The sequence below is a fragment of the Cygnus olor genome, chromosome 3 (genome assembly GCF_009769625.2).
Source record: "Cygnus olor isolate bCygOlo1 chromosome 3, bCygOlo1.pri.v2, whole genome shotgun sequence".
NCBI lineage: Eukaryota > Metazoa > Chordata > Aves > Anseriformes > Anatidae > Cygnus > Cygnus olor.
Window position 1 is genome coordinate 87971524 of NC_049171.1, and position 22093 is coordinate 87993616.

General features: G+C 40.5%; 1 protein-coding gene across 3 annotated transcripts in view; it reads left to right on the forward strand.

Moving 5' to 3' along the window:
* RASGRP3 (RAS guanyl releasing protein 3) overlaps positions 1-22093 on the forward strand; it is a 62518-nt gene that overhangs the window by 24125 nt on the left and 16300 nt on the right. For all 3 annotated transcript variants that reach the window (XM_040551518.1, XM_040551517.1, XM_040551519.1), the window contains exons 2-10: positions 4869-5062; positions 6580-6682; positions 7255-7317; positions 8161-8292; positions 9594-9741; positions 12044-12217; positions 12631-12747; positions 13052-13327; positions 19374-19451. In XM_040551518.1, the coding sequence (XP_040407452.1) occupies positions 4993-5062; positions 6580-6682; positions 7255-7317; positions 8161-8292; positions 9594-9741; positions 12044-12217; positions 12631-12747; positions 13052-13327; positions 19374-19451 (1161 nt within the window). In that variant the 5' untranslated portion in view covers positions 4869-4992. The remainder of the gene's footprint in view (positions 1-4868; positions 5063-6579; positions 6683-7254; positions 7318-8160; positions 8293-9593; positions 9742-12043; positions 12218-12630; positions 12748-13051; positions 13328-19373; positions 19452-22093) is intronic.

Here is a 22093-nt window from a genome sequence, read left to right on the forward strand (position 1 = left end):
TGGACCTCCCTTTAGTAGCCTCCGGCAGTAAAAGTGATGTCTTCTGGTTATGCAATAACAGTAGCCACCAGTTAAAACTTGACTGCGTGTTGCCCACTGTGTTCTCACCATTTGATGCTTTTACATGAGACCACATGTTTGCTGGCAGTGTACCCTATTTCTTTTAAAAGATAATGCGTTACATCTGACTGCATCTGTCTCAAGAGCTCACAACCTGCACACTCATTTTAAACACATCTCTCAGGACAGCCCACAAGGCCATCTTAAGACTTCCAAAATGTTGAACACAAAATGCAATTACACTGCATGAGAGTGCTAAGGAAAGATATCTGTTCCAAATAACTATTTGTGTGTATGTTAAACATTTTTAATTCTTTCTATGTGTGGTGGTTTCACCCTGATGGGCAGTGAAACTCCACCACAATTTATCTCTTACTCCCCCTCCTCAAAAGAACAGAAGGAGGAAACGATGAAAAAAGGCTCATGGGTTGAGATAAAGACAGGGCGATCACTCAGCAGTTACTGTCACAGGCAAAACAGACTCAGCATAAGGAAGACTAATGTAATTTATTGTCTGCTAATAACAGACTACAGCAGTGAGAACTAAAAGCAAACTAAAACCACCTCTTCCCTCTCCACTGACCCTCTTCTACATCCTCCTCCTGAGCAGCACAGGAGAACTGTGCTGCTGATGGGGGCTGTGGTCAGTCCCTGAAGCTTCATCTCCACCTCTCCTTCACGGTCACTCCCTGCCCCTGCTCCACGTGGGGTCCCTCCCACGGGATTCCGTCCTTCCTGAACTGAGCCTGCGGGGGCTGTTCACAGGCAGCTGTTCTTTAAGAACTGCTCCCACACGGCTCCGTACCACGGGGTCCATCCCCCAGGAGCAAACTGCTCCAGCACAGGTCCCCCATGGCCGGCAGCTCCCCCCAGACCCCCTGCTCCTGCGTGGGCTCCTCTCCACGGGCTGCAGCTCCGGCCCGGGGCCTGCTCCTGTGGGGGCTCTCCATGGGCCGCAGCCTCCTCCAGGCCACATCCACCTGCTCCACCGGAGGCTCCTCCACGGGCTGCAGCGTGGTGATCTGCTCCATGTGGGACCCATGGGCTGCAGGGGGACAGTCTGCTCCACCAGGGGCCTCTCCACGGGCCGCAGGGGAACTGCTGCTGCGTGCCTGGAGCACCTCCTGCCCTCCTGCTGCACTGACTTGGGGGCTGCAGGGCTGGATCTATTACATTTATTACTCCTCTCTGCCAGCTGCTCTTGCACAACACTTTTCCCTTTCTTCAACCTGCTCTCTCAGAGGTCCAACCAGCATCGCTCCCTGGCTCGGCTCTGGCCAGTGGCAGGTCCATCTGGAGCTGGCTCTGATCTGACATGAGGCAGCTGCTGTGCTATGATCACAGAGACCACCCCCACAGCCCTGACACTACAAAACCTTTTGGTGTAAACCAAATACAACATGTAGAAAAGCTCTGCTATGATTTTCTTGTCTGTTGTTGTTGTTGTTTTGTTTTGTTTTGTTTTGTTTTCCCCCACTTCTCTTGCATTGAACTATTGACTACCAGAATATAATTTATTTAATTTAAGTAGGTGAAACTTATAGTTGTGTTTTACTCATCCATCTCTAGATCTGGTGGGGTGGCTGGATACTGTTATGGCACGATATAGACAAGACTTTTCTTGTTCCAATAGAACAGCAGCGCTTAATCACACAAATAATGATGTAGTTAGTGGTTGTAGTTGTTGGAGGGTACAATCAAGAGATGTGATTTTGGCTCAGCTGTGGATACATGGCTTAGCCCCAGTCAGCCAGTTCTTCCTCCAGTGGAAATGTTACATCCTTCTTTTAGAAGCATAAAACCCATTAGTGGTCAGATAGGCTGTTTGTGAGGGGTGGTACTGTAGCATTAGGATCTGGGTATCTACTAGTTAAGTAGCTGTCATAATTAAATAAAAAACAACGCTGTAATTTTACACGGAGCATTACTTGTTGATTGCTATTTTGCTGCTTTAACACTTGCCATCAGAAGATAGGAATGATAGTATCCTATGCTATATATTATAGGAGATTGTAATACTAGCAAAAATGAAAAACAAAACAAAAAAAAAGAGATCAAATCTCTTCCCTTCCTACATTTCATGCTCATAAGTTTTCAAGGGATAGGCAGAAATTGCAATAGCTTTTCTCAATCCTATTTCTAAAGAGCTGACTAAAAATGTATTTTGAAATAGCAAGTATTAAAATTTGTTTTATTTTTTCTTCTCTTGGAAAAAGCTGTCAGATGCTGTTAGGAAAGAGACAGGCAGCTGGCTTGGTGAAAAATCAAGCCATTAACTTAAGCACTTAGAGAAAGATGCTGGTATGGTCAAAAAGGACAGACATGCCCAAAGTGGGATTCTAGCAAGATTTAGGTGCCAAAGTACAAAGTTATGATTTTGAAAAGTACTACTTACCTGCTGGCTAACCCTCAAAGCATGTGAAAGAAGCAAATGTTCCACTTTTTTTTTTTTTCACTGTTAGTACCTAAACAGTCCTGGGAACAAAAACTGAACCTAGGTAACTATGTGTCGCCTGACCAGCAGATTAGAGAGACACTTAACAACCTGTCTTCTCTCTCTGGCCCACATCAGACAACTCTGTTGCTTGTGTGATGGCACAGCTCTAGCAGGAAGGGTTGAGGCTGCTTGGCTTAGCCCCAGTGCTAGCTGTTAGGACAACTGCTACAATGACAAGCGTCAAAGCCAAGGATCACTCTGAGCTCACATTCCCATTTTTCTTAGGTGACTGCACTGACCTCTGTACTGCTGTGTGAAAGGAGTAGTTTTCCTCCAGTTAGATGCAAGTAGGAGTTCTACCTGACTCGTGGAAAAAGAGGTGTGTGTTTCTTCAAGTGGGAGTTTGCCACCACTGAACTTCAACAGAAGAAAGTGCTTTCTTCCAACTTGGAGGTAGATTTTGAAGGTAGATTTTGAAGGTCTTCTCAGCAAAATCCCACTTCATGCTTAGAGCAGCCTGAGCTCTGCAGGCCTCTGAAGCTGTGTCTGTGGAGGATTAACCAATGTGGGACACTTGTCCACGTTGTGCTGGGATGCTATAACCTGTGCCGCTAGAGGGTCCCTGACCAGCTAGTGGTCTCCTAAGTAGATCTCAGGTCCAGATGGGAGTTAGTATAGGCCAGCAATGAGTAGTCTGCTTGTGCCAGCTCTCTGGGAGGCTGAGAGATTTCATTGGAGTAGATATGGGACAACCTCTGCTAGTTGGCCTTGGCACCTGGGAGCTGGTCTGGTCATGATCAGTTCAGAAGTATGGACCTAGCCTGCGGGGGGGGGGGAAAAAAAAAGGCATTTTCTTTTCTTTCTGAGAAATTGGATCTTTGGAAGGCTTTGTTGTCCCTGCCTTTGGCACCATAAGTACAAGTTGACCAGCTGAGATGACACCAGTAGGGCTAGCAAAGCTGCCACTGCCCAGTGGCATCTGGGAGAGGGGCAGGGTGGGTTGGTAAAGAGGTTGAAGGATGCCAGTTGTACCAGGAATGTGTTTGCAGTTATGAGGTCAGTGGTATGGCATGTTTGCAAAACTTGGTATTTATGGGAGAATTAAAGTGGGTATATATGGTGCTTCAGTATTTTGCCTGACCAACGTTAAAAAGTTATGTTATTTGCAACAAATTCCCACACAAAAGAAACTTCTGGAAATCCTGTATTGTCTTGCTTCAAGAATTGATTCAGTTCTACTCTTGGATTTTTTTTTTTTGATTTTTTTTTTAATGGAAAAGTTGCTGCATGTACTTTATTACTGTTGGTATTTTTCAAACACTTGTTAAGGGTCAGGAGGCAGTTGGGCTTAGTGACAAGTAGACATCAACTACTGTTTTCTTCAGTTCATAGAATCATAGAATGGTTCTGGTTGGAAGGGACCTTAAAGATACCTAACTCCAAACCCCGCTGCCATAGGCAGGGATGCCACCCACTAGATCAGGTTGGCCAAGGCCCCATCCAGCCTGGCCTTGAACACCTCCAGGGATGGGGCACCCACAACTTCTCTGGACAACCTGTTCCAGTGCTTCACTACAGTGAAGAATTTCTTCCTAATGTCTAGCCTAAATCTAACTTCTTTTAGTTTAAGACCATTCCCCCTTGTCCTATCAGTTCTTTAAATACAACCTGAAAATTCTGAATTCTAACCTGGAAATTTATGAAATCTAGTAAGAGAGTACTTTGTGCATCATTCAGGTAAATGGATATCTGCTAATTAAATTCATAGTAGATGTATGGTACAGTTTAGGAGTTTCTGTATGCATTCAGCCTTCTGTGTGTGTTCAGCAACTGTAGAAAGCTTTATTTTAAAAGCTGTAGTAATCAATCTTCAGGTCCTTTGAAAAATTGCCTCTGAGTTTAGTGCTTGCTATGGACTTCATTAAATGTTTTATGTGGTCTGTGCCAATTAAGAACATTAGCATAAAAAGATATCTACCATGAACCAGTAACCTTAGGAAAAACAAATTGTTATGCTTTGAACATGAAAGCAGGGTTATTAACAAGAAGTGACTTATCAAGTGTACATAAAATGACCCGAACAAAGTGTGCGTCATCGTACATGCATGCCCTCGTTTACCATCTGGTTTCTGTTTTATGACCCCTGCCATGGATTTATTTTGTGCTAGTGGACAAACAATTGAACAATTGGAAAACACTTAAAAACACAAGCTGGAACGTAAGGAAAGCTTACCGCAGTCTTTCATGTGGTCTGTGTTGTGTGCAGAAAAAAACACTTTACAGAGAAGATGAGCTGAACTGTAAACATTGCATCCTGATAATTCTTTCATATAGTCATATAGTTTTGATTTCTTTTACTTTCTTTTTTCAGATTTTCCTTGAAGAAAGAAAGCTAAGAATGCAACCAACAATAAAGTGAAAAAGCTGTGCAGCTGAAGAAGCATTCTTCCACTTGGTGAAAATGTCTTTTATTTTTTGACAACGATTAAAGAACAATGGGGTCAAACACACTTGGGAAGGCTGCAACATTGGATGAACTTTTGAACGCTTGTATTGAAATGTTTGGTAGGAGTTTTCAATGTTTTGCTTTGTTGTTGTTCTTGAAATTCATCTAATAGCATAACCCCTGCAGTTCTCTGATTTAGCCAGTCTTTCCCTTGGCAAACAACATTTCTGTTCTGTAAAATTTTCCATGTTTCATTTTGTCCCAGAATCATACAGGCCAGAATATGCATATGCATATTTAAGCATATGCATACTGTGTTGCATTTTCTTAATACAGATAAAGCACAGCATTGGGTATAGTGGTTTTAAAAGTGCTGACCTTGATCAGCACAAGCATTTAGTTGAATTATTCAAGGAGTTATTTCTGGCATTGTCTTGAGTGGTTACACAGCTGCTTTTCTGACCAGTTGTTATTCTGAAAGGTTTTCCAAATCATCATGCAATAACTGGAAATAATATGACTTAAGGCTCATGTAATCTTTCTACTCTTATTAAAATATGATATACCAGGTCTGAGGGAAAGAAGTGATGAAATGGACTTTGACCCACAGCACCATTAATCATGACATATGTCACCCTGCAGCCAGATGAGTTCATGGATGTGCTTAAATGATTTGAAATGGGGCCTTAATTCACAAAGCTACATTTCAAGTCTCTTGAAATACAGGACAGCTTTTGATTTGAATGAGGTATTTTTTTTTCCTTTGTGGAGAGAAACAAGCGTATGAAGGTGAGAAAGATTAAATAATTAAGGGCCAGATCTTGCTACTGAATGTAGTGCATCCCTGTATACCCACTTTTGTAGACCACCATCATGCCTGTTGCCCTAGATAACTAATGAGAAGTAGCAGAGCCCATATACTTGATGTCTGTTGGAAGTCAAGCCTCTCTCCCTTGTATACACACTCTCTTGACAACTGTAAATCTGTGTGTGGTTCCCATCTCATACACACATATTGACTATTGTCTATTGAAAGAGACAGAAAATAGTTTAAGGTTGTGGATGAGGAGCACTGATGGTCAGCCAGCCTGCCAGGAAGTAACTTCCTGTAGTCTCAGTGGCTATGTTGCAGAGATGCAAGGGTCTGTATGGCAGCTGGAGATAGGATCCAGCACCTCCAGACCTGAGATGTTGCTTTGAAATTGAATTCCTTGAGGCAGATCCCCTTTTTAAACAGTCCAATATTTAATTGGACTGTTTAAAGCTGCAATAAAACAAATATTGTAAGTTGTTTTCGATAAGCCATCTCCCTGCCCTTTCAGTGGACTAGCTTTGGATTTGTTCTTTGGATTACTGTCAGTCTTCTTGTATGACATTTCATTTAGTGCTGTCCATGCTCCATTTTTCTAGCTATGGTCTGTTATCGTCTCAGATTTTCTTTTCCTTTTAAATACCCAGCACTACAACCTAGCAATATTTATGCCTAAATGAGCATTTGTGTGCTTTGCTTTTGTTTCCTACCTATTTGGTAGATAATCACCTAACATTTTCACTTTTTATACCTTCTATCTCCACTCGAAGAATACCAGCTCCTCTCTGTTCATGAGTTGTTAATTCACTTGTTGCTCTTTTGCAGATGACAAAGGAAATCAGTGCTCCAGCCATTTGCCAAGAACCTTTCTTCTAATGCACCGCTGGTACCTGCCTTCCACAGAGCTTGCTGGCAAGCTTCTGTCCACATATCCTTTCAGGAAGTCTTGCAAGTCAGCATTACAATGTTGAAAGCAGATTGCTTCTGTGAATGCATATAAAAAATGTCAGTTAATTACTGACAAACAGAGCTGTTTTTTTTGTTTGTTTTTTTCACACTAGGAGGTGGAAATCTGGGAGCTTTCTTCTGCTATTGGTTGTAGACTTTTTCCATAAGTACAAGTTTGCTGAGGCATGCTTTTTTTGAATAGATGGAAAAATGTTGCCAAGATAACTTTTCAAATATATGCTGGCAGGCTGGCAGTGGACTAGTATGAACTACAGTGGTCGCTAAGTGCCCACATGTCTTCAAAACTGTTCAGCAGAGTACTCAGAATAGTGTAATAGAGGCATTTTTGCTAGGGCAAAAACCAAAATAGCAGCCAATAAATGTTCTCTGTCCTAAGATGTTGTGAAAATGAATGAAATATCAGGGTATGCTGTAGTTACCTCTAGAAGTTTAATACCGTTTCTTATTCAGCTAGTGTAGAGTCACAGACTGCTATAGATAAAAACAACACTACCGAATCAAGGCACGCAAAGGTTTCTTTAACTAGTCTACATATAGAGATGCCAGTGGGGAGAACTGCAATGAATTCAGATTAAAAATCTGCTATTTCATGAGGTAGGCATGCCTCTGTTTTTATGCTGCTGCAGATACTATTATTGTAATTTGTTTTTCTAAAGTTTAAAACTAAACCATGGAAATATGCTTTTTCTTTCTTTTTCTTTTCTCTTTCTCTTTTCTTTTTCTTTTTGAAGAAAAAGAATGTTCTTTCTTCCTTCCTCTGGACTAAATTATATCACTGCCAAGGAAGGGGAGAAGAGTACTGAAAGCAGGACTGATGAAGCCTTTTTCCCTGCTCTCTTAAACAGCAGAGGAGTGATCTTGTTTGCATGGTAGAGCTGCCCCTTAAATTCACATTTTAATTTCCCTGGAAAAACTTTTTCTGAGCACAGTGTCTCCCTCTAGATAAGGGATAATTGCAAGTGTCATCTGGGTGCCCTGGCAGTGCGAATCGGGGCACATGTGGGTGCCTTTTGTGTGTGTCACCCCATGCATCACTTTAATCTGGCATTTCAACAGAATGCTGCTGTGTTGTGCTCTGGTGAGTTAGCTGAAGGAAATTAGATGATAAAGTGCCTTTTGCGTGATGCCACCGATCCTTTCATTGGTTGAATATTTTGGAGTTATTTGAGCCTATTGATTCAGCTACTGAGAGAGTTGGAGGTGAAACCTTTTTTACCAGTTTTGTGACTTTTTATTTTTAAAGTCTGGAATCTTTGTCTTCAGTGTCAGAGAGAAGTACAACATCAACAGACTGGGGTAGTCCACCCTCTCTGCCCTAAAGCCAGTGGGTCTCAAATATTCTTAAGTTCTATTGATTAAAATGTGAGTATACCAGCGCAGCCACTGAATATTACACCTAAATCCCTCGGTGTCTAAACCACTTTCTGTTGATTTCAGATACTGGATTTTGGAATTTCCTGCAGAATTTAACTTGGATCTTGGACTGATTCGCTTGACTGAAGAGTTTCGAGAGTTAGCCAGCCAGCTCGGCTACGAGGATCACATCCATCTTATTGATATCTCCAGCATGTAAGGATGTCATGAGCTTCACCATCTTTCTCTCTATTCTCTGTAACAGCAGAATTCCTATTTTGTGCAAAACATAAAAATATTAAGGGCCATCCAGCTCTTGAGAGAGTAAATAATCATTTACAAAAACCCTCTCATCTTCTAAATTTGAAGCAATTAAAAATTGAAATTCTAGTTGTAGTGTCACAGTAAAGAGAAGACTTATTTATACATAAGTATTTAATATAAATGATAAAGAAATCATTTTCCTGACTATTGAAAAAGCTAATGCTAATTAAATTACTTTTTTTCTTGTAACTTTTCATATAGAATGACAAGCAATGCAGAGACTGGCACATCACGTAAATTTTGTATTTTCCTATGGAAGCATTTTTATTCTTGCATCTGAAACCTTTTTAATTTTGCCAATGCCTTTCTGTGTTCTTTTTTCTATGATTTAACTGGATAATCTTTAGCATCAACATGTGTGATTTTTTTGCATCAAAGTGATTACACTACTATTTCCATGACTTCCCAAAAGTTACCTTTTAAACATAGCCAGGCAGGTTTCCATATCTCATGTGATATTGTAGATTTTCTTCTAAATAGTGACATATTCAGAATGTTGTGTGTTTTTCTTTTTCTTTATTAAAAAAAATGTGATAGTAATCTGGAAGGACAACTAATTTCAGTGAGGGTTGCAAGATTTTCTGCAAGAACAATGCCAGTGAAATCACATAAATGCAGGCTCCTAAATCTTCATTTTAAAATATTAAGTTAGCAACCACTTTCCACTCTGTGAAGTGCCTTTACTGTATTTGGGTACGAATCATTCCATTGCTCGCAAGTAAATGATTAACCTTTTGATGCACAAACTCCATACTGTTTTGGTAGCTGTTTGACTGACGGTGTTTCTGCTGTTATATTGTTTCATGGACTTGTGGTCTTACACAGTAAAAAATAATCTTTGATGTTATTCAAGTCTTCTTTTTCTTAATCAGAGTTTTGTGTTACTTATTTTTATTCTGGTCCCAAGGCACTTTTGAATTACAGCTTCCTGTACCATAGAGAAGAATATGTTGTCCTTTTGTTTCTATAGAAGCCTTCTATCATTTATCATTTGCAGTAGCACCTCTGAGTGCCCTGAGTTCCTTACCCCCTATTGCACACCTGAACGTATCTTACTCTGAGTGTTTGTTATGTGCTGGATGTCACAGCTCAGAAAAGTCATGATCTGTCTCTTGAAAATTTTATGCAAACTGTAGGCTACACTCACTTGTACCCAAAAAGCAATGAGAATTGTGCCTATTTTTCCATTGCAGTCCTTCCTATGACTGGATGAGAAGAGTTACACAGAGGAAGAAGATTTCCAAGAAAGGAAAAGCCTGCCTGCTGTTTGATCATCTGGAGCCCATTGAGCTGGCTGAACATCTCACTTTTCTGGAGCATAAATCTTTTCGGAGAATTTCTGTAAGAAGCCCACAACTTTGTCACTTGCAATTAGGAGCGTGTCCTTAAAGAGAGTGTTCATATGGTTTAACACGACTTTTTTACATTTCAGTGTCGTTAATCTTTATAATCCTTCATATGATGTACATAGCCACGGCTGCAGCAGCACTTCCTTAATCTTTTTCATGACTGATGATTTTAGTGACAGAATTCAATTTTGTGCAGAAATTCTGGGTGAAAATTGCTGCTAAAAGCTACTGCAGCCATGTGTCACAGTAGTTGATTAAGCTCATGTTATTGCTCAAAATATTCAGGTGCGTTTTTGTTTTTTTTTTTCCTCTGCAGAAAACAGTTAATTTCCTTTCAGGAAACAGCAGAATCTTTGCACTTCATAATTTTTGAAGAGACTGAAATATGTATATAGCACTTCTCTAGACTCCCTTCACTCCCAACTGCTTCAGAAACTGTCCTTTCATTTTTCAGCTTAGCATCAGAGGATAATTCAAGTTGGAAAGATCTCAGGAGGCCTCTAACTCAATCCCATACCCAAAGCAGGGTCAGCTCTGAGTTGGGTCCACGTTCCTCAGGGCCTTACTGAGTTGGGTCTTGAAAGACTGCACAAATTCCCTTTCCTCCTGTTCTTAGGGCTCGGGTGATCCCCTGTCCTCCCACACTCTCTATTTCCTCATCAATGTATTTCCACGTCTGCTGTTGCATCAGCCTGATGCTCCTGACATTCAAAGACTGCCTGATCACACACCTGATGAGGTGTGTTTGTTATAGAATAGAGCCTGGAATTACTAAATGTGTGTATTACCTCAATATAAATAATGTAGGCATCATTCAGATACATTTAAGATATCTGTGCATGCCTCTACCCTGGGCTCTTTTCTGTGGCCTTTCATTTTCTAGATGATCTCTGTCTTGTATGGCTTGATAAAAATGGTTGTTTGCAGTTAGAACAAATCTAGAAGACCTCTATGGTTCCAGTATTGGAGAAGATAGATATTGGTACTGAGGAAAATTCAGATACAATTGCTGCTTTTCCAGACAGGATTGTACATAAGCAAGAGGCAAAAATGGATAAGAATGACAGCAGTGACTAAGGCAAAACAAATGAGTAGCCTAAATGCCAACAGAAATGCTGATTTCTGCTTGAAAATGTCTATCTGAAAAGGGCACATGATGCTACTGTATCTGGTGGCAAATGGAAGCTGTAAGCTCCCAAGATAAGTTGTCTTCTGCAAAAATATGAGATTTTTTTAAAGTGTTTTCATGAAAGAAATCAAGATCCAAAACTAAGAAAAATATGTTTTTTGTTTATTTGTTAGTTTCAATAGAGGAAGGAAAAAGAAATCAAGGAGGAGTTAAGACCAATCTAAATAGAATGTCTCTTTTGACATCCTTTAATAATGTTCAAAGGTTTATTACTCGAGGCTTCAAATCATAGGAAAACACCCTGTAGTGATCTGTGAAAAGCTAACCTCAAAGGTAAAGGGACAAGAACAAAAGGATTGGATTTCTAAATACATTTAAGATATATTTTAATTCCGGTGGGAATTCCAGAAAGATGACTCAGACCTGCAATATATTTTGTTTTTTTTCTTGTTGATTTTTTTTTAATTGTGAGTTAATTTTTCTGCTTGAATTTTGCTAGCTCAGATGTTTCTCTGCAACCAGTTAGAGTTAACTAATCTTATACTACCCTGTAATGTGAAGAATTAGTTTGAAGTTGTGTTGCCTATTTGCTTGAGACAGGTAACAAAAATGTTGTAAAAATGGTGCATTTCCAGGAAATAAAGTAAGGGCAGACATCAGAATACAGAGTTTGAAAAACAAGCCCAGGATCTTTGACCCAGTTTGCAGAGCAACTGAGAGCTGCTGCAGAGAAACAACTAGCATTTATGTGGAGGTGTCAATGAGTCCAGGTGATCTGGAATCTGCTTAGAAAAGTAACAGTGCCACTTATTTTTGCAGGGTAGACTAAAGTGTTTTCCAAAAGTTATGTAATTGTAGACGATGATTAGTCTGAATCTTGTCTTTGGGCTTACCTATTAAAAAAAATAATATATGGACAGGGCTGGGAAGAGAGAAAGGAGAGTGGTAACTATAATAGAATAGGTAGAGCAGAAGTTATACATTAAGTAATAAAAATAAGACGAAAAAATACTTTTAAGAAAGTGTAGCAGGGTCTACTGATCCTGAGTCTCAGTTTCTTTCTAAATAAGTGGAGCTTTAAAGGGAAAAAATAAATAAATATTAGAGTTTCATTTTGATTCTTAAGTTGTCCATCATTTTACTGAAAATGCCTTTCTTCTGTTAGTTCACAGACTACCAAAGCTATGTGATCCATGGCTGCTTGGAGAACAATCCTACTTTGGAGAGGTCTATCGCTTTATTTAATGGTATCTCCAAATGGGTCCAGCTCATGGTTCTCAGCAAGCCAACACCTCAGCAAAGGGCAGAAGTAATCACAAAGTTTATCAATGTTGCACAGGTGAGTCTTGTATATTAGTCTTCTTTCTCCAATATAAAGCAATAATAAAAATAGAGATTGCAGAAAACTGAACTGATTGCTCTTTGTGCTGTTTCCCCAGTGAACAGCCTGTTCAACATAATTGCTAGGTTTTTATTCAGGTGTGGTATGACTGCATTTTTAAATTAGCAGACTAAACTATAAAATGTATTTTTTCTTTGTTGTTTTCTAGTTGTCAACTGTCACTATTGTGAGTTTCTTGTGGAGCCAATCCAATTAAATAAACGCTGAACCATTCCCTTACATCCCTTGGTTTAGTCATTTCTGATTTATCCGTGGTAGGATGTCTACTTTAGCTTGTCTTGTGTGATACTGGATAGCTGCCACATGTATTTCTTTTATTTTTAATTTTTCACGATCAATCTCTCCTGCAGAAGCTCCTTCATCTCCAGAACTTCAACACACTGATGGCAGTTGTGGGAGGTCTCAGCCACAGCTCTATTTCTCGCCTGAAAGAGACTCATTCTCATCTGTCTTCAGAAGTCACAAAGGTATGGTGGACTCCAGAATAAAAAACATATTGAGCAGAACATCCCCTCTTGGAGGTCTGATGGGTTCTGCAGTCCAGGTCTCACCAGCACAATATTTGGATCATGGCAGGGCATCCTAAAAGGCACTTTGGTTGGGTTTCTCTCGGTGGAGAAGGATCAGCTCACAGAGATCTCTGCTTGATTGCCCGTGCTGGGGAAGAAATTAACACTGTCAACACCCTGCCATGAGTTATGCTCATTTAAAACAGATTAAGGAAATGCTATGAATGCTTTCACAGGGACTTGCTTCTCTGGCTGTTTGTAGGACTGGAACGAAATGACAGAGCTGGTCTCTTCCAATGGAAACTACTGCAACTACCGCAAGGCTTTTGCTGACTGTGTTGGCTTCAAAATTCCTATTTTAGGAGTTCATTTGAAAGACTTGATTGCTGTCCACGTCATTTTTCCTGACTGGATAGATGAAAATAAAGTAAACATAGTGAAAATGCAGCAGCTTTCCATCACCTTGAGCGAACTGGTTTCCCTGCAAACTGCCTCTCATCACTTAGAGCCTAATATGGATTTAATTAACCTGCTAACAGTAAGTATTGTGCAAGTTCCAATTCACTTCCATTACATAAGTTCCAATTGACTTCTGTTATTCAGATGTTGAATGTCAGTACAAGGAAGGTACATGTTGTTATCTCATTTTTGTTTTAAAAAAGGAGACAACACAAAATGGAAAGTAATTCACATGAGATGTGAATAAAGTTGGAGAGAGTTTCACTGATGCAGTATGTGATGGCTGTGTGTAGAAACAGAAGAGGATTGCATCAATTATTTTTTTAAGAATGACAGAAAGAGAGGTGTATGTGTATGAGGAGAAGTAAAACCTAAGTTCCGGCTACTTAGAATTTAGGTTTATATTTCCTATGCAAAGATTAGGTGATGTGTTTGCATGCTCACATAAGGAAAATTCTAACTTGGAAGTAATTCTGTTCTGTCTCACCTGTGCTTTGTATGTGGTACAGTGCTCTTCCTATCCAATAAATAAACATGTTCTTGCATGATGTTGAACTGCTCCTGCAAAACAAAACAAACAAAAAAAAAAAAAAACAACACAAAAACAGCAACAAAAACCCACAAGTGATAAGGCTAAAACAGATTGATTATAAGTCCCCGTTTTTAAATATGTAGATGAGTGACATTTGATAATAAATGCTATACTTCATTTCAAAACATACTGAAGCATGCAGCCTGAACCTACAGACCAAATCCTGCTGCTGTTGAAACTTATTCCGCTTAGCACTGGTCTTAACTGTAGAAGCATTTGACCCAGCACCGTGGTTTGTTCAGTTTAGGGGCAAAAAAAATAGCATTTTGGAATTAAAGACAGAACTGGAGAAACTTGAAGACAATAAATGTTTGTTATAAAACAGTTCGTGTTGCACAAAGATAAAAGCAAGCCACCTACTTGTCTGAGAGCAGTCTGAAACATGTCACGTTAGGTAAAGGACTCTCTTGATATGTGATCATTTTATGCTGCTTCTGTTCTTGTTATTTCAATCTGTCTTTCAGATCCCAGATCCAGACTGAAAGAGAAGCTGTTTGCTGTCATTAAGTCAGTAGAATTCTTTTCTAAGTAAACTTAAGAAGCAAGCAACTAGGACAGATGTATGAACTGGGGCAGATTTGTGAACTTTTAGAGTGATTCTATTTACTTAGTTGGCTAGCATGAATTTCTTAAGACCGCGTTTATCTCCAAATTTCTTTTGTATGGAAGCTCAACCTCTGCTTACATTTTCATTAGTTGCTCTTCTTTCTTTTGGGTGATGGCTTGCATTCCAAAAAGAGCAGAAAGCATCAGATTTTTCTAATACTTCGTAGGTTCATATCCATCATTGTATCAGCCTGAGTTCTTGTATTTTACCTGTTTTCCCATTTTTTAATATTTTTCTTGTTTTGTTTTCAGCAAAATGATAGAGATTCTATTTATACTCACATAATATTTTATTCAGTAGATTTCATTTACCAGGAGAAGTAATTGAGTACAAGATGAGTACTTCTTCAGTTATGATGCTCTTATATATTTGTTCCTCATATAGCTCTGCTGGCTTTGGTGACAATTGAGCTAATCTGACTGTAAATAATCAAAGCTGAATGCCGCAATATTAATTCCAGACCTAATCAAGGGTTAAAATTAACTTGTGACACTTTATATCTTTTATGATTCCATGGCGGTATCTGTTCAGCAGTGATGGAGACAGGTATAGGTCCTAAAACCTTTCCAGGGAAATTCTGTCTACTTGTTTAATCATGTGGGAATTTTGACTTAAGACAGCAATTCCTGGAAGGATAAAAACAAATTTCTACAAGAGACCTCTTGGCCCTGAACTTTGGTAGATCTCATAATATTATAAATATTCTCACTTTTTTTCCAGCATCTAAGTTTTGTCCTCACTTATACCATACAAATACATTTCAGTGCATTTTTTTTTATAGTGGTTTCTTGCACGTTAATAATGAACTTTTACAGAAGAAGAAATGTTTCTGTCAATATTTTTGTTAATAACAAAGTTTTAAATTATAGGCTGGGCTCAGAAGAGGAGGAGAAGAAATGCTAGGGTCGCATCCCAAAGCTGACAAGAACTGCAGGCTAAAAATACTTGACCTTGCTATGTGCAAATGGTCTTTTAGCAGATCTAGCCTCCCTTGCTGCCAAAGTCATCCCCAGTTTTCAGAGCATGAAGAAAAAAATATTAAATTTATTGCTATATCCTCCCACTCTAATATAAACTCTGTAAAAATTGTCTCATCTTTATGTTACTTAGAGGATCTCCCTTCCAAAACTAGTAAATGTGTATAAATGTGTGCAGTGCTCTGCGTCATTTGTGCGTCAATCAGCTGGCTCAACTATTTGTTCACTTCTTCTGTTTTCCCATTAAGCCGCTTCTATCCCTGCAAGCTTTTAGTAGGTGTTTTGTTCTGATAAGCAATGTGTAAATCTCTTGTCGATCCTGCCTTGCTGTGCTGCATTTTACGCTGCACTTGGCAAGTGCCAACAGCCTGGCCTTTGATGGCTCGACAAGTACATTGCTGGGTGCTGGTCTCCTAGTCCAATAACTTGCACAATAAGATAAAATGGGCATTTCATGGACTAAGAGGGCAGGTGGGAATCTGCTCTGATCTTTCTTTTCCACAGTGAGGGAGCCTTGTCTGTTCCAGGCGAGCCAATCCCTTTCAAGTGTTTTGGAAATGATGTTCGAGGAATCTGTGTTAAGAGCTATGAGGCTATGCTGGCTTAAAAGCTGGGGCATAGGGCTGGGTAGTAAAGCTCAAGCCACTTGGTCAAGGGTTTTACAGGCATTTCCCAGGTGCTATTGTGCACATTGACCAAAAGGGTGAATGGGGGAAAAGAGGACTTAAATCTCTCTGACTTCAGGAGTAGCTGCTGCAAGGTCAGCATTTCGGAAGGTTGGAGCTCTCTCTTATTTTAGATGTCTACATGCAAACTTAGAAGCCTGCTCCCGCCTTTTCCCCCTCTCTACTTAAAGTCAGCATAAAACATCAGCTTCTAGATCAAAGGATTTTAACTTTGATCACACACCTGAAGGAAGCCAATATTTTGCATGGAAGGTAAGATGCCACAAATAAGGCAAAATTTTGTTGTATGGAGGGCAGTGAGACAAACGCCCAGTTTACTGGCACAGGAGGCTGCAGAGACTGAGAGAGAGCTTTAGTGATGTGAGTCCTCACTTGGTCGTGTAAACGAGACTGAGTTACATGGGCAAGAGGCCTGAATATGGCATGGCTCAGCTGCCAGGGAGCCAGAGCGTGTTACACGAAGACAGACTAGCACCTTCGTGCATGCCTGCTCTTAGCCCATGCTATTCTTCCTCTTGTCCTGAGTTATCACCCACACTTATTCCATCCCCACTGACTGCACCTGGCCCTGGCCCATATCCTGGTATCTGAAATCTGGAGCCACAAAACAGAAGTGATAAAAGCAGAAATAAGCACAGGCTCAGCAGTGTACCCAAGAGGAATAATGGCTCTAGTGACGTTTTCACAATTAGAAAACTTACGTTTGGACACAAAGCTTAGGGGATTTTCTTACCTGCTGTGCAGTATTTCCACTTTTTAAAATTTCACAATGTGAATAAAATCCTGTGGGTAAATATTTCATCACTTTCTGCGGATTAGGAGTGGATCTCAATCTCTTAGCTAGTCTACAGTGCATTTATACTGAGTTACAACTTATTTGGTGCCACCATTTTTTTCCCTGCTATTTTTAGGTCTCCACAGATATTTAACTAACCTGTTCTGAGACTGTATGCAAATGGCTGGAAAGTCCCATTCGTTTGTACAGTCTAGTGAAGAGAATGAGAAATATCTAAACAATCAAATTGAAAGTCACCCTCCCTAATTTTTCTTCAGTAAGTTCCACTTACAAAAATAAGCCATGCCTTTCTGATCCCCCTGCACCCTCCTCACCCCACACCCCAAATTGCTGAGGAAAAGAGGGCAGCAATGAAAGTCGGATTAGAATGGAAACTACCACCTGCTGCAAAGATTGTCCTAGGAAAACTCTTAGTACACTTCATCTGTCAGCACAAAACTGTAGCTGAAAGATAAAAGGACAACTTATTTAACTACCCTGTAGGCACTTACCTGAATATTTTGTGCTAGTATTTGAAACTTCGCTAGTATTTTGAAACTACACAATACTTGATGCTTACGTTGTGCTTAATTAAGTGACAACTGCTGCTTATTACAAGGTGAGATAATTCAGGCAAGGGACATTAAAACTCGTTCAGTAGATATAAATGTATTTCTATCCCCAGAGGCTCCCAGCCTGATGATAAAACTGTGCTCTTTGGTAGCAGGGTGCAAGGCCTTCTATCGACTTGTTCTGCTGTCAGCCCCGTCTGATCTGACAGTGTCATTTGCTCCAAGTGAGTTGTGATTACTTACACTGCTAAGTAGCCTAAGAACACAGTCACTGAATAAATAATACCTGTACAGTGTTTGTTGCTTGATCTGCATTATGTTTAGGACAGGTCCCCATGTTCCCCTGTGACAACAGTGTGCCAAGTGGCTGGGTGGATCTGCTGAGGGTCGGCTTTCACTGCTGTCCATGACCAAATTACAAAGCACAAAATTCGGTATAGTGTTATTGCTAGAAAGAATGAGTAATGCAAAATCCAGACATCCTTAAAACGATGTGGTCACTCTTGAATGTAAACCTATCTTGGGAAAAAGACACAACCCTGTCTTGCTCATTGCACAAAATTTTGCCCAAGAGAAGGTGGTTCCTGGGACTGGTCCTGTTCCTCACTAACTCAATAACTCAGGTTTCCTAAAAATAACCTTCTGTTATAGTCATTTAGTCAGTAGTAATTCTGTCTGTCTTCTGTAAAATATCCTTTTAACTCAATCTTAGCTTAACTGGAGATTTGCAAGGTGGTTGGTAACTTCAGATCATGTCAATTACTCCAAAGCCAGTTAATGCAGGGAGATGATCACAGGAAACATGTGATGCTCGCTTCCTCTCACTGCATAATGGTGATTACTTTTTATACACCACAGATTACCTTTTTTTACACCACAGTGGTGATTACCTTTCTCCTTCATCACTTCAGCAGGGAGGAATTCACTGCAGACCTGCATCTGCACAAGACCACAGCTGCCGAAGCGAAAGCAAACACAATAATTTTACTTCCACTGTATGCCCCTTCTCTTCTCTCAGCAAATCCTCTAGGGAAAAAAGATGAGTACATGGAAGAAAGATCTTTAGTTTATCTAAAAAAAAAAAAAAAAAAAAGAAGCAGCTGAAAATGGCTGGCTGCTGCTCAGGGCTCCCCAGGGAGGCTCCTGCTGCATGGGTTGCTCTCTGTAAAGGGCCGCGGTAGTCCCGCATGTCTTCATGAGTTAGATTTCAGCACAACATCATCTGCAGTACCTCCAGCCTTGCCCTTTTACAACCTGTTCCCTGCAGTTTTTATATTCACTAAAGTACTTCTCTGTGATCTATCGCACCCATTGAACTGCTCAAAGAAAGCTCTTTGTGTGAGCATGATCCTTGGTGCCAGTTCTCTTTTGGGAAGGCCAACGCGCAGGCCCACTCACCCGGCATCTTGTGCTGCAGGCCGTGACAGCCCTGGAGTACGTGGAGAGAGCCAGCCTCATTTCAGCAGTGCCCAGTGCCAGGGCAAGGGGCAGTGGGCACAAACTTGAGCACAGGAGGATCTCTGTGAGCACCAGGCAGCCCTTCTGTGCTGTGTGGGTGACGGAGCCCTGGCATCAGCTGCCCAGAGAGGCTGTGGGGTCCCCATCCCTGGAGACCTTCAAAAACCACCCGGTAATGGTCCTGGGCAGCCTGCTCTGGGTGTCCCTGCTTGAGCAGAGCTTGGACCAGGTACCTCCAGAGGGCCCTGCCAACCTTTACCGTTCGGTGATTCTGAGCTCAGCAGCACGGCTGTGCTAGCTCTGTGAAGCTGCAAGCAGCTTCTCCGTGTATCCTAAGTTCCAAGCAGCAAAACTTTTGTTCAGCATCGGTGGGAGGTATCTGTCTGCTAACAGCCCTATTGTATCCAAACCAGTCTAATAAATATTGCTTTTTTTCCCCCTTTTTTTTTTATACATAGCTGTCCTTGGACCTCTATCACACAGAGGATGACATCTACAAGCTCTCATTGGTGCTGGAACCAAGGAACTCCAAATCTGTAGGTCATCTTATACTGCATTTTGTCGTATCACTTATTTTGTCTGCATGCAATTGCCTGTATTTTTGAATGTCCATTAGTACATTTCATTATTCACCTTCATTTAAAGCCTTTTATTGTGTACGCTTGGACAGTAAAAACAGTCACTACAGGTTTTAATACACATTAAAAGTAAAGAGTGAAACATGCCAGACTTCATTACTAATTATTTTGCCATAAAGTCTCTGGAAAACATAGTTCTGCTTTATGTGAAAACATCCTTTGTAAGCTTATATCAATTATTTATTGTGTGACCATTACTTCATTTTCTGGATGCTGGTGCAGTTACATAAAACAACACTGAGTCCAAAGATGTGTCTTAGGTAAGCCATAGCACTAGCTGCAATGTTTTAAAAACTGTTTGCTTATGCAGAGTTGACAGTATCTTGGGCTCTCAAGCAATGTCTGAACACCTTAGGATAGGTATCTTCTTATCTTTTAGTATGTGCAACTGAAGATAATGCTTCATTGATATATTTTATATTATGCTTTGCAAGTCTGAGGTAAATCTCTTAATTAGTAGTTGAATTTGTCATTTAAAGTATTACTATCTCTCCTGTTGTCAATGTTCGGGTCTTACGCTGCCCTGTAAGCATTTATTTCGGTGCACTAACACCCTTATTACATTCAGCACATGGTCCTCTCAGGTCGAGCCCTCCCAGTCTGACACCAGCAGAAACTGAGAGTGACCGGAAATGCTTAGGAGCATGTGAGAGCAGCATCCAGCAATGGGACGTCTTTCTCTTCAGTGTTTTTTACTTTTTTGAAGTTTTTGCAGAAGCAAGCAAGGAAGCAAAACCCCTTAGATTTCAAGTATAAGGCTTCTGTGGCTTTAAGGGTGGTTCATCACCCTTGAGCAGCTTGAGGACTATCTGTGTGCTCTCAGCAGGGGATGAAGAGCAACACTGAACAGTTCCATAGTCAGCATTAATTCAGTCCGAACACCTGGAATTTCATTACTGAGTCTCCAGTCCTTGTTGGATACAATTTGGCCACAACTGTTCCCATTTATCACAGCCATTCTGGCTCCCTCACTGCTTTCCATCACTGCCAGCAAGATTGCACAGTTACAGCTCCATTCTGTGGAAGGACTAACGAGCCACTACCTTCAGTGAAGAAAATTACCATGTTGCTGCCTTGATCTTAAGCCTCAGCTTAAAGAAGGACAAAAGCAATAGGAACAGTGCTGTGGATTTTAACAGTTCCCAGCAGTTGGTGGAGACTTATGTGATCAGTGAATAACCAGGGACATTCAGCTGCTACAGCACCACAATGGGTAAAAAGCTATGGCTGAATCTACAGAAGCCGGACTATTTGAAGCATATGTCTCTGTACTTCAGGTCCCAATGCACACAAAATATTTTGAAGGGGAAAGAAGCTGTAGACCTTTTGTGTGTGGAAAAAAATTGTCAAAGGAATCAGGACAGTGTAGTTGTATCATTACAAGCACTCCACAATTTATTGCTTTATGGGTACAGTCCCCACGCTGGTTGCTGCGGTCATTTTCCAGGAGAACTGTATGCTATCCATTAGCACGAGCAAGACTTTTGTTGTGCTAAAACTGGAAAGAGACACTTCAGTCAGTGTGGTGGCCTAAAGAAATTAATTACTGGGGACCGACTGCTGGCTGTAGTGTGGCATCTCCCTCTGTCACACAGCCCTGCTTTTTCCTGTGTTATTTTCTTGTTGGGGTTTTTAACTAGTACAGCTGTTTGCTAGCAGGCAGCTCTGCCCAGCAAAGTTGTGCCACTGAGGACACACTAACATAGGTTTTTTGCTTCTGAATGAGATTTATTTCATTGCCGAAATATTGGCATTGGCACCATAAATAAATAAATAATGAAAAAGACTGAATGAAAGCTCAAATTAAATAGCTCAGAAGAAAGAGGAAGGCAGGAATGCTCCAGTGGATTTGATCTCTTTCTGCCACTGTACACATGCAGCAGCAGTACTTAATGGCTCTCCGTGAGGATGTGGTGGTCTAGCACCACTCTCACACTTTGCTGCTGATGCTCTTAGTCTCTTTAGTCTAGGCATTTTTTAAGAAAAGGAACACATCAAATTTCTTCTCTGACCATATTGGCAAGAATGTCACAATATTGGCATGTTAAGTATTACCATGTAACATGCTGTCTTTAAAAAACTGCTGCATTTCCATCCATTTTTAGAGCAAAAACACTTACCAGCAAGTCGATCCATCACTGTGTGGTATCATTCATTTTAGGATTAAAAGGTTCTGTAAGTGCTATTGCGATATAGAGCTGGATGTTCAGGTTCACCATTTTGTTGTTGTTGTTGTTGGAATTGAACTCTGTGGATATAGGGATTTTTTTCTTCCTAAGCTTACCTGAGCAGATGTGTATAGTGAGTCAAGAGTCACTGAGGAACTAGTAAAAGCTGTAGCGACCACTGAAGAGGGAAAAGCCAAATGAGTAAAGCAAACCATTAACACATCCTTCTTTTTTTTCCTACCAAACACAGTAGAGTATGACCTTGTGACCATTTTTCATCTCAGTGTGAAAGTCTACAATATCCTTATTATACCCAATAATAGCTATAACATTTTTAGATAGCTTAATTACCTCTCTCTCAATTCACACAAA